Below are 14,365 nucleotides of genomic sequence, written 5' to 3' on the forward strand. Positions count from 1 at the left end.
CGGGCGGCATCATTCTGTTGCAGGATAATTCCCTCCCACATGTTGCCAAGGTTGTTTCGACTACGCTGCAGAAATATCAGTGGAAAGCCTTCACACATCCGCCATACAGTCCCGATCTCCCGTGGGCTTCGATTTGCTTCGGACGAAGAGGTGCACGCCTGTGTACAATCATGGTTTCATGGATAACAGCAGATTCTTTTTTCCATGAATGCATTGATCATCTTCTCTCACAGCGGGAGCAATTTATTAAGAGCTACAGCGATTATTTTTTAAATAATCAGCAGTTTCTTTCCTTTTTTCATTTGTCTTGTATTCATTTGAGTACCCCTTGTATGATCAAAATTTGATCGAACTGTGTTACTTGGCAGGGACACATCAACCGAAAGTGACTTTCGTCGTTAAGTCTTGGAAACCAGTGATTTGTGATCACTCAATATTTACCATTGAAAATACACTGCAATGTAGAACCGGTTTTGAGCATTTTGTCTCACCATTGTAGTGTATAATCTGTCTCGAGGTCTCTTCCACATTTACAGCTGCCGTTCAATATTCCCAAACCAAGTGTTTGTAATGATTAAATTGTTGTCTGTGCAAAATTCTGGTACTCGGCGTCCCCTTTCATTCCACTTCCTCGGTCAATTTTCTGCTACCCTCTCTCCCGGTCTTCTTTCAGCCCTATCGAATTCCAATCTGCTTTCATAATTAAATTTTTGTTACTGTAACAGTCTGGGAAACACAGTTTGCCGACCGGGATGGCCGAGCGGTTCTAGGCGCTACAGTCTGGATTCGCGAGACCGCTACGGTCGCAGGTTCGAATCTTGTCTCTGGCATGGACGTGTGTGATGTGCTTAGGTTAGGTAGGTTTAAGTAGTTCTAAGTTCTAGGGGACTGATGACCTCAGACGTTAGGTCCCATACTCCTCAGAGCCATTTGAACCTTTCTTTTTTAAACACATTTTATTTCATCGTCCTTTACTGCAGTCTCATCATCTGCGGAACTAATAGGCATATAAACTTGCCCTACTGTTGTGGGAGTTACATTTGACTCTATTTTGGATACGATAATGCTTTCGTTATGCTATTCGCAGTTGCGCAGGCTGGTAACTACACTAGAATAGTTAGGATAAAAACAAGCACCGGATCAGTTGTAAAAGGAAGCTTTAATATCAAGGCAATTAACACATTAGGCAGGAATATTTTGTTTAATACTACCGGGAGTACTCGCTAAACCAAGACCAACAACAGTAAGCCCAACCACACGCGAGTCAAATGTGCGAGCCGCGTGCAGGGCAAGACTTGGTTTATTTCGACTTTCCTTGGTACTTTTCGGAAATACCCAGTACAGCACTACCGTTCATTCACAATTGCGGTGTGGTATTTTCCAGTCGGTAAAACTCTTATCAGTTCGACAGAATCGTGGTGTCAGCGCTGTTTCCCTTCGCTATTTAATCGCGGTATGAAGGACACTTACAGGTCCAGCAGTTGTTGGCACAAAAAGAGGCAGGCCTGTGATTTATCGTCACAAACCTTTAAAACTAATGAGAATCACAGATGAGAGGTATAAGAATTCTTAATATCTATTATGCAGTTATATAATCGATGGGTACTGCAAATTTTATATGAAACGACGTTATAACACCATGCAGAAAGAATTTAATGATCTAGTAGACAACGAAAGAGCAAATATATAAGATCGTCAGACGAGATTCGTTGTTTTCTACATCAAGAAGCACTTCGTGGCAAATTTTCAGGCATGGCACACGTGGAGAAGTTGGTGGTACAAATATTAAAATTTCTGAAGTAACACGCATTATGCCACTATCAACTGGAACAGTGTTCCGTTAAATGTATATGTATACGCGATTGTTGAAATTAAACTTTTGCTATTGAACTAATGTAGACAGTAAACTATTTACCGTATGGGTACCCAACCTAATAGAAATGATGTTCAGACGGTGCACTGCAGGATTTGCATTGTTAGTAGTGTTAATGTCACCACATGCCGTTATATGAGGGTACCTGTTCTGCCACGTAGGGTGTAAACACAAGCGTCAGTATGCACTACAGTTGCTGACAGTCGACATAGGCCTGGAAAAGGTGACCAAGCCTTGTTTGTAAACCTGTTTCATCAAAACAACAATAATAGTGCTTCTGCTCTGCACGAGTATCGACGTATTAGAGGAATACGATGAGATTCTCTTTCAGCAACAGGTTTGAAGACCTGAGAACGCTGGTCACATTGTGCGATATCAAAGCAGTGCACGAGCTGTCATGATAGCGGAACAATCCATGTTCAATGCCCGAAAATTGCTATGAACAGTTGTGAAATGGTATCTCTAGTGCCGTTCCAGGCTGTCATGGATGAGGATGGTCGTCACGTTAAGGAACGTTTGTAACCTGGGACGTAAACATGGTACGCAGATACCAAATGTTCCCCTCTCATGTCAAATAAAAGTGCTTGTCCAATGGTTTGTTCGTTATTTGTCTTGTGCATGTCCTTACAAATGTTTCCACGAAGTTTCATTTTCTCTCGATCACTGGTTTCTCATGGGAGGTCCTCTCCAGTAGCGAAAGTCTAATTATAACCAGCCTGTTTGTCAATGCAAACTATGGTGGTTAAGTCAAGGGGCATGCCTAGATAAATTACTCTATTTAAAACTCACTGATGTTGAATTTATGAAGGAAAAATTAGTGCAGAAACGAAAATTGACATTCAGAATGGATTGTACATCTCGCGTTTCGAGTAGACTTGACTGCACACTGCCGACAGTAAGACACTGAAGGAAAAGAAATAAATTCTTTCTGATTTGACAGGAATACATTTGAAAAGAAAATAGTGTTGAAGGGACAAATTCTATCAAACGCAGCCCATTTTCCTAAGCTCACTCACGTTAAAAAATGCAAGGTCTGAAGAATTCACTGCGGCCTTGAAAGAAATAGAAGGGTAGTATTCTAAGCGTTTTGAGGACACTGTCAATCGCACATCTGTTTTAGAGTTGTTTTACAGACAGTTTGCTGTTAGTTGAAAGTACACACAATCCGTCCACGATGGAGAAAGTGGTGTAGCCAGGAAAGGCATCTCTTACTCTCCCTTCCCCCCCCCCCCTCTCACCCTCCCACATCACCCCTGTCTGCCCCTCCCCGCGTCTCCCTCTTCCTCCTCCCATAGTGAATCGGGCTTCGCTGCCTATATGCACAGTCCAGTCTGTCAGTATGCCTCGAAGGATCATTGATTCTTTGTGCACACAGTGTCACTTGATGGCAATAAGGGCTGTGAGGTCAAGAACATGCCAAAATACAACATCCTGACGTTAGAGAATTCAACCGCTATCGTAGTTAAACAAAAAATTGTTGATCTGCCTTATAATGATCACTCAGTCGACAACACTAGATGATTACTGCCAGTGTGGCTCCTACATACCTCAAGGGGTATGCAACAGAGCAACGTGCTGCTTCTTGGAGGGAGCTGGGAGGGCTGTGTATACCCAGGCTGTACGCAATCGTTTCCCAACCATCGATTTGTGCTTCAGGCGTCCATTGTGAACAGCATTTCTAACTCCCAACACTGTGGTGCGCAGAGGAGGTGGGTAAGAGATAACATGGAGCGGAAACGGGATCATACTAGATGAACGTATAAAAATACTGTAAGGGCGACCACGTACGACTCAGTCTCCGGCATGCAGTCGGACATTTAAACCAGGGAGGTAATGTTTTCGTCCAATGTCATATACGGATGGCCCACCTATCGTCAATATCAAGGATAACTTGAGGCCTGAGCAGTATCAGGCCAGAATTCTCAAATGTATAGTGTGATTAAGCTAAGCTGTTCATCTAAGATATTTCATGAAACTTTTGAGGCATAATTGTGTTATCACCTAGGTAAATTGTGAGACAGTAGTACTAAATAACGTATGGTCACTTTTCATAGTTATATTAATTTCATTGATACTGATATGAACTTTTTTTAGGAACTGTAGTAATCTTCACAGCTCGTATCGTAGTTCGAAAAAAAGACGAACCCAACGACGTTTCATTCTTCAAAAGCCGATTCCTAGTTCCAGAGTAATTAAAACATTTGGAACTCAGGATTTATCCGTTTTGAAAATGAAAGCGATTGCTGCCTTGTGTGGAACTTCATGTTATGTGGCTACATATAATACGGTCACACACACACACACACACACACACACACATTGATACTGATATGAACTTTTTTTGCGGATACGTGCATGGCGAGCGCGAGACCCCAAGCTAGTGCAGCTCTCCTTCCTTTCTGGGTTACATACCTTTCCTTTCCACATCCCTCCCTGTCCTCGATTCCCCCCCCCCCCCCTGCCCCTCGCCCCATCCCTTCCCATTCTACTTCTCTTCGGGAGTATGTTTTGTGCCTATGTCCTGAGACGGACATTTGTGAATGTATGACGTGGTTCTCTTGTTTTGTCTCTATAATGGAAAGTCTCTGTCCTTACTTTGTCCTTCTTTCCCTTGTCTCTTCTTTTTACCTTTGGTCTAGCGGTTCTGGCGCTGCAGTCCGGAACCGCGGGACTGCTATGGTCGCAGGTTCGAATCCTGCCTCGGGTATGGGTGTGTGTGATGTCCTTAGGTTAGTTAGGTTTAAGTAGTTCTAAGTTCTAGGGGACTTATGACCTAAGATGTTGAGTCCCATAGTGCTCAGAGCCAACCTTTTTACCTTCTTCTGCATTGCAGCGTTTGAGAACTCTTCTTTTCTTTTCTTTGTTCCTCCCTTTCTCTTTCTTTCCTCCCTGTACGTGTCTGAAGGCTGACCCAAACGTTCCCACGCTTAGCCAGTGACGGGGTAACGCCTCGGTCTGATGAAGGCCAAGACTGCTCAACAGTAAACCCTTTTATTATTAAGAAAAGTGTCGACGCAATTGCAGGTCCTGCAAAGTCTTACTCAGTTACGAAATGGCACCTTGTTGTTACAGACAGACATTGCCCTCCAGGCACAAAAATTGCTTCGAACTGCACTGCTACAGACCTTCGCTGTCTTAATGGAAGTGCAGCGTTCGTTAAACACATCGCACGGGGTGGTTTATAAACGATCACTCCAGGGATTATCAAATGAGATCATTCAAAGTTACCTGTGTGACCAGAGAGTAACGGCTGTACATCGAGTAATGGAAAGGGTTGAAAAGAAATTGGTACCGACCCGCACTTTCTTCTTGAAGTTTGACAGTGTTCAGCTTCCTTCAAATATTAAAGTGGGATATGAGATAATTTCAGTTCGCTCTTACATCCTCAACCCTACGCTGCTGTCAGTGTCAGAGGATTAATCATACCAGCCAGTCGTGTTCCAATATGGCCGTATGCATTACCTGTGGCATGGATGCCCATCAGGGTGATTGTCCACCCACATCGCTTCGCTGCATCATCTGTATAGGCGATCACGCTGCCTCCTCTATAAATTGTCCTATTTTTAAAGATGAACGAATTATTCTGGAAATCTGAGTGAATGAAAAAGTGTCTACGTTTGCTGCTCCTAGGTTCTTCACCAGTAGAAAATCTACTGTGCTCCCAGCGGATAAATACAGCACTGTCCTCGCTTCTCCTCGACCTGATAATGAGGTAGTCATGCAGACTTGCGACCTCAACTTTAGCGCCTCGCTCGTCAGATCGGCCAGCTCAAAGATCACCAGTTACAGCTTCCCACTATCACCCAATCACTCTAAGGCTCAAGCTTCATCGGCTACTGCTAAATCACGGACCCCAAGATCGGACGCCGGACTTCCAAAAAAGAATCGACTCATTACGATTTTTTACGTACCCAGACCACACAACCGTTGACTCCTCCCTCATCTCAACATCCTGCTTCTAAGAAGGCTCATATGAAACAAAGTTCCTCTCCTTCTCTCCGCCATGGCATGTCTCTCCTACAGTGCCACCCAGTGGTAGCTGCCTTCAGCCATCTTTCGTGTCACTGAGACGCACTGCTGGTGGCCGATCAACCACCCAATCACTGGCGGCAGGAGCTGCCCCTAAACAACCTATAGATCAGGATTCTCTGCCTCTGGCGGAATACCGTTCCACGCCGTCTGCCAGGGCTGTCCATAAATCCGTAAGAGTACGACAGGGTAGATATCTCTTCTGAACAGCACGTTGCAAAGCATCCCATATAGGGTCAATAATGTTCATGTCCTGGTAGTTTAGTGGCCAGCGGAAGTGTTCACTCTGATGAGTGTTCCTGGAGCCACTCTGTAGCAGTTATGGACATGTGGGGTGTCGCATTGCCCTGCTGTAATTATCCAAGTCCTTCGGAATGCACAATGGACATGAATGGATGAAGATCAGACAGGATGCTTATGTACATGTCACCTGTCAGAGTCGTATCTAGACGTATCAGGGGTCCCATATCATTCAAACAGCACACGCCCCACACCATTACAGAGCATCCACCAGCTTGAACAGTCACCTGCTGACAGGCAGGACCTATAGAATCATGAGGTTGTCTCCATAGCCGTACACGTCCATCCACTCGAAGCAATTTGAAACGAGACTCGTCCGACCAGGCAACATGTTTCCAGTCATCGCCAGTCCAATGTCGGAGTTGACGAGCCCAGGCGAGGCATAAAGCGTTGTCGTGCAGTCATCAAGGTCACACGAGTGGGTCTTCAGCTCCGAAAGCCCATATCGATGATGTTTCGTTGACACTTGAAGATGGCGCAGCGTTGAAATCCGCAGCAATCTGCAAAACGGTTACACTTCTATCACGTTGAACTATTCTCTCCAATGGTTGTTGCTCCAGTTCTTGCAGGATCTTTTTCCGGCCGCAGCAATGTCGGAGATACGGTGTTTTACTGGATTCCTGATATTCACGGTACACCCTTGAATTATTTGTATGGGGAAATACCCACTTCATCGCTCCTTGGAGAAGCCGTGTCCCATTTCTCATGTGCCGACTGTAACACCGTGTTCAAATTCACTCAAACCTTGATAACCTGCCCTTTTAGCAGAAGAAAGTATCCCTTGGATCACTCCCTTCCCAGGTTCCTACCAGTGGCCAAATTGACACATGCCAGTAGCTGAAGCAACCACAGATAGCTGGTCGTATGGCTTCTTGGTCCTCCTCAGTCCCTGAGACTGAATCAGTGAAGCCCTCCCAGCCATACAAACTTAAGGAGCAGCAAAAGAAATCTAAAAAGGAAAAGACCCTCAAGAACCAAGGCACTGCGGTGGCACCCACACCACCGATACCTATGAGCACTATGTCTGAGGATGAGGTGGAGATTGTGGCGTCTGCTGAAGACATAGATCTCGCTGGGCACTCAGAAACAAAGGATTTCGATCGCACAGGTACTCATGTGGTGGCAGGAGGTGACCTGGAGGTGTAGACTTCTTAATTGAGTGTTTCTTGCCTTCCCAGTCTCACGATCGTGCAATCCTCCAGTGGAATTGCGGCGGTTTTTTTTCCACAACCTGGCTGAGCTACAGCAACTCTTAAGCTTTACACCTGCTTTCGGCATTGCCCTCCAGAAAACCTGGTTCCCAGCAATGCGGACCCCTCCACTCCGCGACTATATGGGATATTACAGGAACCGTAGTGACTATAACAGTGTCAGGTGGAGTTTGCGCCGATGTCCTGAACTCAGCAGGTGGTGAACCTCTACCCCTTCAAACCACTCTTGAAGCTGTGTCTGTCAGGATAAGGAGGACATAGGAAATAACTGTCTGCAATGTATATCTTTCTCCAGCTGGTGCAGTACCCCTTAACGTATTGGCTGCACTGATTGATCAACTCCCTAAGCCTTTCCTACTTCCAGGAGATTTTAAGGCGCATTGGCTCTGGTGGGATGGCGCCATGCTTACTGGCCGAGGTAGGGAGGTCGAAAATTTACTGTCACAACTCGACCTGTGCCTCTTAAATACAGGTGCCCCCACACATTTCAGTGTGGCACATGGTACATATTCGGCCATTCATCTCACAGTTTGCAGTCGTGGTCTTCTCCCATCTATCCACTGGAGAGCACATGACGACCTGTGTGGTAGTGACCACTTCGCCATCTTCCTGTCACTTCCCCGGCGTCATGCCCACGGACGCCTATCCAGATGGTCTTTAAACAAGGCAGACTTGGAAGCCTTCACCTCTGTTGTCACCGTCGAATCTCCCCCTCATGGTGCCATCGATGTTGTCGTTGAGCAGGTAACTAAAACGATCGTTTCTGCGGCGGAAAACGCAATCCCTCGTTCTTAAGGTGCCCCCGGCGAAAGACAGTCCCTTGGTGGTCGTGGAAGTCGCTGAGGCAATTAAAGAGCGTCAGTGAGCTCTACAGTGAAATAAGCAGCACCCTTCCCCAGAGCACGTAATAGCCTTTAAGCAGCCCCGTGCCCGCGTCCGTCAACTTGTAAAACGTCGGGAACAGGACTATTGGCAGAAGTACGTGTCGACTATTGGGTGCCATAAGTCATCTTCCCAAGACTGGACGAAGATCAGACGTCTTCTCGTCTTGTTATGTACCAGACCCTAACAGGCGTTCCCAGTGATAAGATAAATGGCGTGTTATCTACCGACGCAAACGCGATTGCCGATCACTTCGCTGAGCACTATGCTCGCGCCTCTGCATCGGAGAACTACCCCCCGCCCCCCCCCCCCCCCCCCAGCATTTCGCTCCCACAAACGGCGGATGGAAAGGAAAGTACTCTCTTTCATTACACGACACAGTGAACCCTGCCCCATTTAGAGAGTGGGAGCTCCTCAGCGCCCTTGCACATTGCGCCGACACAGCTCCTGGGCCGGATCGGATCCACAGTCATATGATTAAACATATCTCGTCTTACTACAAGCGATATCTCCTCGTGATCTTCAACCGGATCTGGTGCGATGGCGCCTTTCCATCGCAGTGGCACGTGAGCAGCATCATTTCGGTGCTCAAACCAGGTCAAAACCCGCTTGACGTGGATAGCTACCGGCCCATCAGCCTCAGCAACTTTCTCTGTATGCTGCTGGAACGTATGGTGTGTCGGCGATTGGGCTGGTCCTGGAGTCACGTGGCCTACTGGCTCCATGTCAGGGCGGCTTCCGGCACGGTCGCTCTACCACTGATAACCTTGTGTCCCTCGAGTCTGCCATCAGAACAGCCTTTTCCAGACGCCAACATGTGGTTGCCGTTATTTTTCACTTCCGTAAAGCATACGACACGACCTGGAAACGTCGTATTTTTGACAGACTATATGAGTGAGGTCTTTGGGGCCCGCTCCCGATTTTCATCCAGAATTTCCTGTCACTTCATACTTTCCGTGGGGCTCCATATTGAGTGTCTGTTTTTAGTGGCTATTAACGGTCTAGCATCAGCTGCAGGGCCGTCGGTCTCACCTTCTCTGTATGCGGATGACTTGTGCATTTCGTACTGCTCCTCCAGTACTGGTGTTGCTGGGCAGCACTTACAGGGAGCCATTCACAAAGTGCAGTCATGGGCTCTGGCTCACGGCTCACGGCTTTCGGTTTTCAGCGGCGAAACCGTGTGTCATGCATTTCTGTCGGCGACGCACAGTTCATCCTCAACCAGAACTTTGGAAATTTGTGGTACGGTCATATGGGACCAAACTGCTGATGTCATTGAGCCCTAAACTTACGCACTACCTAATTTAACTTAAACTAACTTACGCTAAGGACAACAAACAAACTCCTGCCCGATGGAGGACTCGAATCTCGGACGGGGGAAACCGACCAGAACTTTACCTTACTGACGATCCACTCACTGTAGTGGAGACACATCGATTCTTGGGACTGGCTTTCGGCTCCTGATTGACTTGGCTACCTCACCTTCGTCAGCTTAAGTGGAAATGCTGGCAGCACCTCAATGCTCCCTGCTGCCTGAGCAACACCAACTGGGGTGCAGATCGCTCTACGGTGCTGCAGCTCTACAGAGCCATTGTTCAATCCCGCTTTGAATATGGAACTCTGGTTTACGGTTCGGCTGCGCCATCAGCGTTGCGTTTACTCTACCCAGTGCACTATTGTGGCGTTCCCCTAGCGACGGGAGCTTTCAGAAAGAGTCCGGTGACCAGTGTCCTCGTGAGGACCAGAGCCTCTCCACTGAAGGTCAGGCGTGCACAACTGCACGCCAGTTACGTTGCACACGTTCATAGTTGTCCTGTGCATCCGAATTACCGTCTCCTTTTCCGAACCACGCTGGTTCATCTCCCCGCATTTGCGGCCAACGTCAGGGCTTTAGATTGCGTTTGTATCCGGTCTCTTCTGTCTGAACTGGAGTCCTCCCCGTTACCAGCTCTCCTCGAAGTCCATTCACGTACACCTCCATGGTGTACACCTAGGCCGAAGATTCTTCTGTACCTTTCTCATGGCCCTAAGGCTTCCGTTAACCCTGCAGCTCTCATCTGTTACTTCCTTTCTATTCTCGATCCGGACCAGATAGGGTTGATAGAAGAGATAGAGAAGATCCAACGGAGAGCAGCGCGCTTCGTTACAGGATCATTTAGTATACGCGAAAGCGTTACGGAGATGATAAATAAACTCCAGAGGAAGACTCTGCAGGAGAGACGCTCAGTAGCTCGGTACGGGCTTTTGTTGAAGTTTCGAGAACATATCTTCACCGACGAGTCAAGCTGTATATTGCTCCCTCCTACGTATATCTCGCGAAGAGACTATGAGGATAAAATCGGAAGAGATTAGAGCCCACACAGAGGCATACCGACAATCCTTCTTTCCACGAACAATACGAGACTGGAATAGAAGGAGAACCGATAGAGGTACTCAAGGTACCCTCCGCCACACACCGTCAGGTGGCTTGCGGAATATGGATGTAGATGTAGATGTAGACATGTACCGTGGCCATGAAATGGTTTACGCCGACGGCTTGATTGCTGATGGTCACGTAATCGTCTCGTATGTTCATGGAGGACATATTGAACATCACTCTTTGCCAGATGACTGAAGTGCTGCCCGCTACCCTGCGTGGTACCCTCGGCATCCTTCGGTAGCGTCCATTCAGGAAGCCATCTATGCCCTGGAACGGTCCGGTCGTTCAGTGGTGTTTGTGTGGACCCCAGGACACGTGAGAATCCTAGGCAACGAAGTTGCTGACCGGCTGGCCAAACAGGCTACGCGTAAACCGCTTCTGGAGATCGGCATCTCCGAAACTGACCTGTGTTCATACTCCGCAGCGTTTTTCGGCTTTGGGAGATGGAATGGCATAACAGTACGCGCAACAAACTGCGTGTCATTAAGGATAATACGAATGTGAGGAAGTCTTCCATGCGGTCAAGTCCCAGGGAATCAGTTGTCCTCTGCCAGGTCCGCGTTGCCGATACGTGGCTAACGCATGGCTATCTTCTCCGTCGCGAGGACACATCTCGGTGTCGCTGTGGCTCACAAATGACAGTCGTTCACCTCTTGCTGGACCGCTTACTTTTAGCCGCTCTACGGTGGACTTCTAACTTTCCCAGCACCAAACCTTTGCTGTTGGACGACAATGCCTCAACAGCAGCTTTAGTTTTACGTTGTATTCGTGAGGGTGGGTTTTATCATTTGATCTAAGTTTTAGCGCATGTCCTCCACCCTAGTGCTTTTACGGTGGAGGCTTTAATGTGTTAGAGTGGCTGGCTTCTCCTTATTCTCATGGTCTGCGAGAAATGGTGGTTTACTCTCTTGTTTTGATCTCTTCTACATGTTTCTTCCGTGTCTCTGCGGTTTTCTCGTCCGATTTTGTCCATTTTAGTGTTTGTTGTCCTCCTGTCATTCTTGTAGTTTTCTCCTTTTGGCCGGCCGCGGTGGCCGAGTGGTTCTAGGCGCTTCAGTCCGGAACCACGCGGCTGCTACGGTCGTAGGTTCGAATCCTGCTTCGGGCATGGAAGTGTGTGATGTCCTTGGGTTAGTTAGGTTTAATTAGTTCTAAGTTCTAGGCGACTGATGACCTCAGAAGGTTAGTCGCATAGTGCTCAGAGCCATTTTGTTTCTCCTTTTGTTTGTCGCGATTATTTTACTCCCACCCTTGTGGAATTATTTTAATCGTAACGAGGGACCGATGACCTAGCAGTTTGGTCTCTCCTCTTCCCCCCCCCCCCCCTTTAAATCATCCAACCAACCAATTAGTGACTTTGGTGAGCTGATACGGGTATCCACACTCTCATCTAAAACATGTTCTTGAGCGTAATTTTGTCTACGCTTTGCGGTGTTCCTCAATGTGTTTCTGTACACATACACATATATTGAGATCTTTTCATTTAGATATTAGTTCATTTAGCAAACATTTTAGATTCACCTTGAACTACTGTGCTCTTTGCCCTGCATAGGTGAATAATTAAGCTAAAGGATTCCTTTTATGAGATACTAAAAAACAAGATTTCTACCAACAGGTTAATTAATTGAAATAAATTGTTTTCAAGTGCAGTAAGCGATTTTTATATTGCGTGGCTGAACTTATACTATTGGGTTTAGAAACAATGTAAATAGTACAGTTACATGCTATCTCAATTTTCAAATACTGCTCTTACAAACAAATGCGGTAAATAATTATAAGTCCCAAGGTAACTAGATTAACCAGCTGACTTAACGAAGTAATTATATGTAGAATGCCTATGGAGATGTTGAAGTTTACCCTATTACCTGTTGCAGGCACGTGTGACGAGATAAAACTCGATGCTTCAGACCTGCAGTACTTCCTCAACTTGAGACGCCCTAGGGCTAGGGCACGCAATCGGCAGGCGGCTGCTAGACGATGAAGTAAGTAACATAAAATCTTATACCTAACAACCTAAGCTGTCTAGAGAAGTGGTAGGTGAGCGAGGTCAAAGCAGACCTTAACACAAACGGTAAGACATGGACTCTTCAATCAAGCATGAGTTTAATCGTAATAAATACAGAGAGATCGGACATTCACGAAACAGTGTTATAGGACTTGTAGATGGGAGCGAGTAGTAATATTTTGATCGGAAACCCTTGCCCGGAAAACGTACCGTACCGTACCTTACCTTACCGTGCCGTCCTACGACGGTTTCAGTTCAGATGTGTAACGCGTCCAGGTCTGCCGACGGAAAGAGAAAAGTCTGTGTTGCTTGCCCTGTTATGTAGTAGGGAAGGCAGGATGATGTGTACTACGTCAGACGATCGTCTGATGTCATTTGTCTGCCGTGCTGCGAGACCTATTCAAAGCCTGTGGGTCTCCGATACAGTAAAAATGGTTCGGAGCACGTTTTCAAAATACACAGACATGCACCTTGTGTATGGCGATGCTCAGGTAACAGAAAAGCTGCTACTCGGCTGTATCAAAAACCTTTCCCGCAACGAACGTAGCACGCTACCACATAAACCATCCGCCTAGATTAAGCAGCGGCTCAGGGGAACATCTATCATCACCGTGTTGAGGACGGACTGTGTTGTTCCACGGCAACGACGGACTCCGGAATTTGCAGATGTATTGCATCGCGCTCAAGAGAACCCGTCATTGAGTACTCGAATAATTGCCTGTGCAATAGGTGTTAGTAACAGTATAGTCTGGGACGTTCTGCGTGAACAGCAATTACGTCCGTACCACTTACGAGGGCTGTTTGGAAAGTAAGGTCCGATCGGTCGCGAAGTGAAAACTACAGTGAAAATTGGAAATTTTTTATTCGCAACAGTTAGCTACGCCTTCCAGCTACCTCTCTAAATAGTAGCCGCTTCGACTTACATATCTGTCGTGCCGTTGTACAAACTTTCCAGTACCCTCATCACAGAAAGCAGCCGCCTGTGCTTGCCGCCAATTCTCAACGCTGGTCTGCCTTCCGTTGTTTGTGCCAAAATGTTGTCTTTGTAGCCAGAGGTTTTATGCGAGCAGAGATGAACAACGGAGAGAGCCAATTAAGGGTTGTATTATGAGTGATCAAACACTTCTCATTGAAAACGCTTCAGGAGCGTCTTCATTACCTCTGCAGAAAGCGGCTGAAAATTGTCTTGAAGAAAGAAACACATGACATGTATGTTTTGTGGGCTGCGTAAATTCAGGCGGAATCTCTCACCAGATCCAGATATTTGGCGGGAGACACTGTTGTTTTAGGCATTTCTACGTGATCACTTTGCGCTCTAAACTGAAAAGAGCAACTCGAAGTGATCGACAGGCACACTAATTACATTGCGCAACACATCTGTGCAAAGTTACATCGGATTTTAAAAGTGGCTTCCATTTTGCGCACAATCGGACCTTACTTTCCGAATACGGCTCGTACAAAGAGTACGCACTGTGGAATCAGGCGATTTTCCACAAGACGTTGCCTACTGCACGTGGTTCCTGCACGGCTACGTCGACACACCCCTGTTTCTACGTCGCGTTCTGTTAACAGAGGAATATGAGTTCACTAGGAACTGTGTTCTGAATCGCGAAACAGCCATATCTGGAGATGCGAAAACCCTAACG

General features: G+C 46.8%; 1 protein-coding gene across 1 annotated transcript in view; it reads left to right on the plus strand.

Moving 5' to 3' along the window:
• Nucleotides 1–14,365, plus strand: part of LOC126184910 (uncharacterized) — a 703,300-nt gene that overhangs the window by 599,449 nt on the left and 89,486 nt on the right. The window contains exon 4 of the mRNA XM_049927572.1: nucleotides 12,589–12,696. Coding sequence (XP_049783529.1) covers nucleotides 12,589–12,695 — 107 coding nt within the window. The 3' untranslated portion in view covers nucleotide 12,696. The remainder of the gene's footprint in view (nucleotides 1–12,588; nucleotides 12,697–14,365) is intronic.

The sequence above is a fragment of the Schistocerca cancellata genome, chromosome 4, assembly GCF_023864275.1.
Source record: "Schistocerca cancellata isolate TAMUIC-IGC-003103 chromosome 4, iqSchCanc2.1, whole genome shotgun sequence".
Lineage (NCBI taxonomy): Eukaryota > Metazoa > Arthropoda > Insecta > Orthoptera > Acrididae > Schistocerca > Schistocerca cancellata.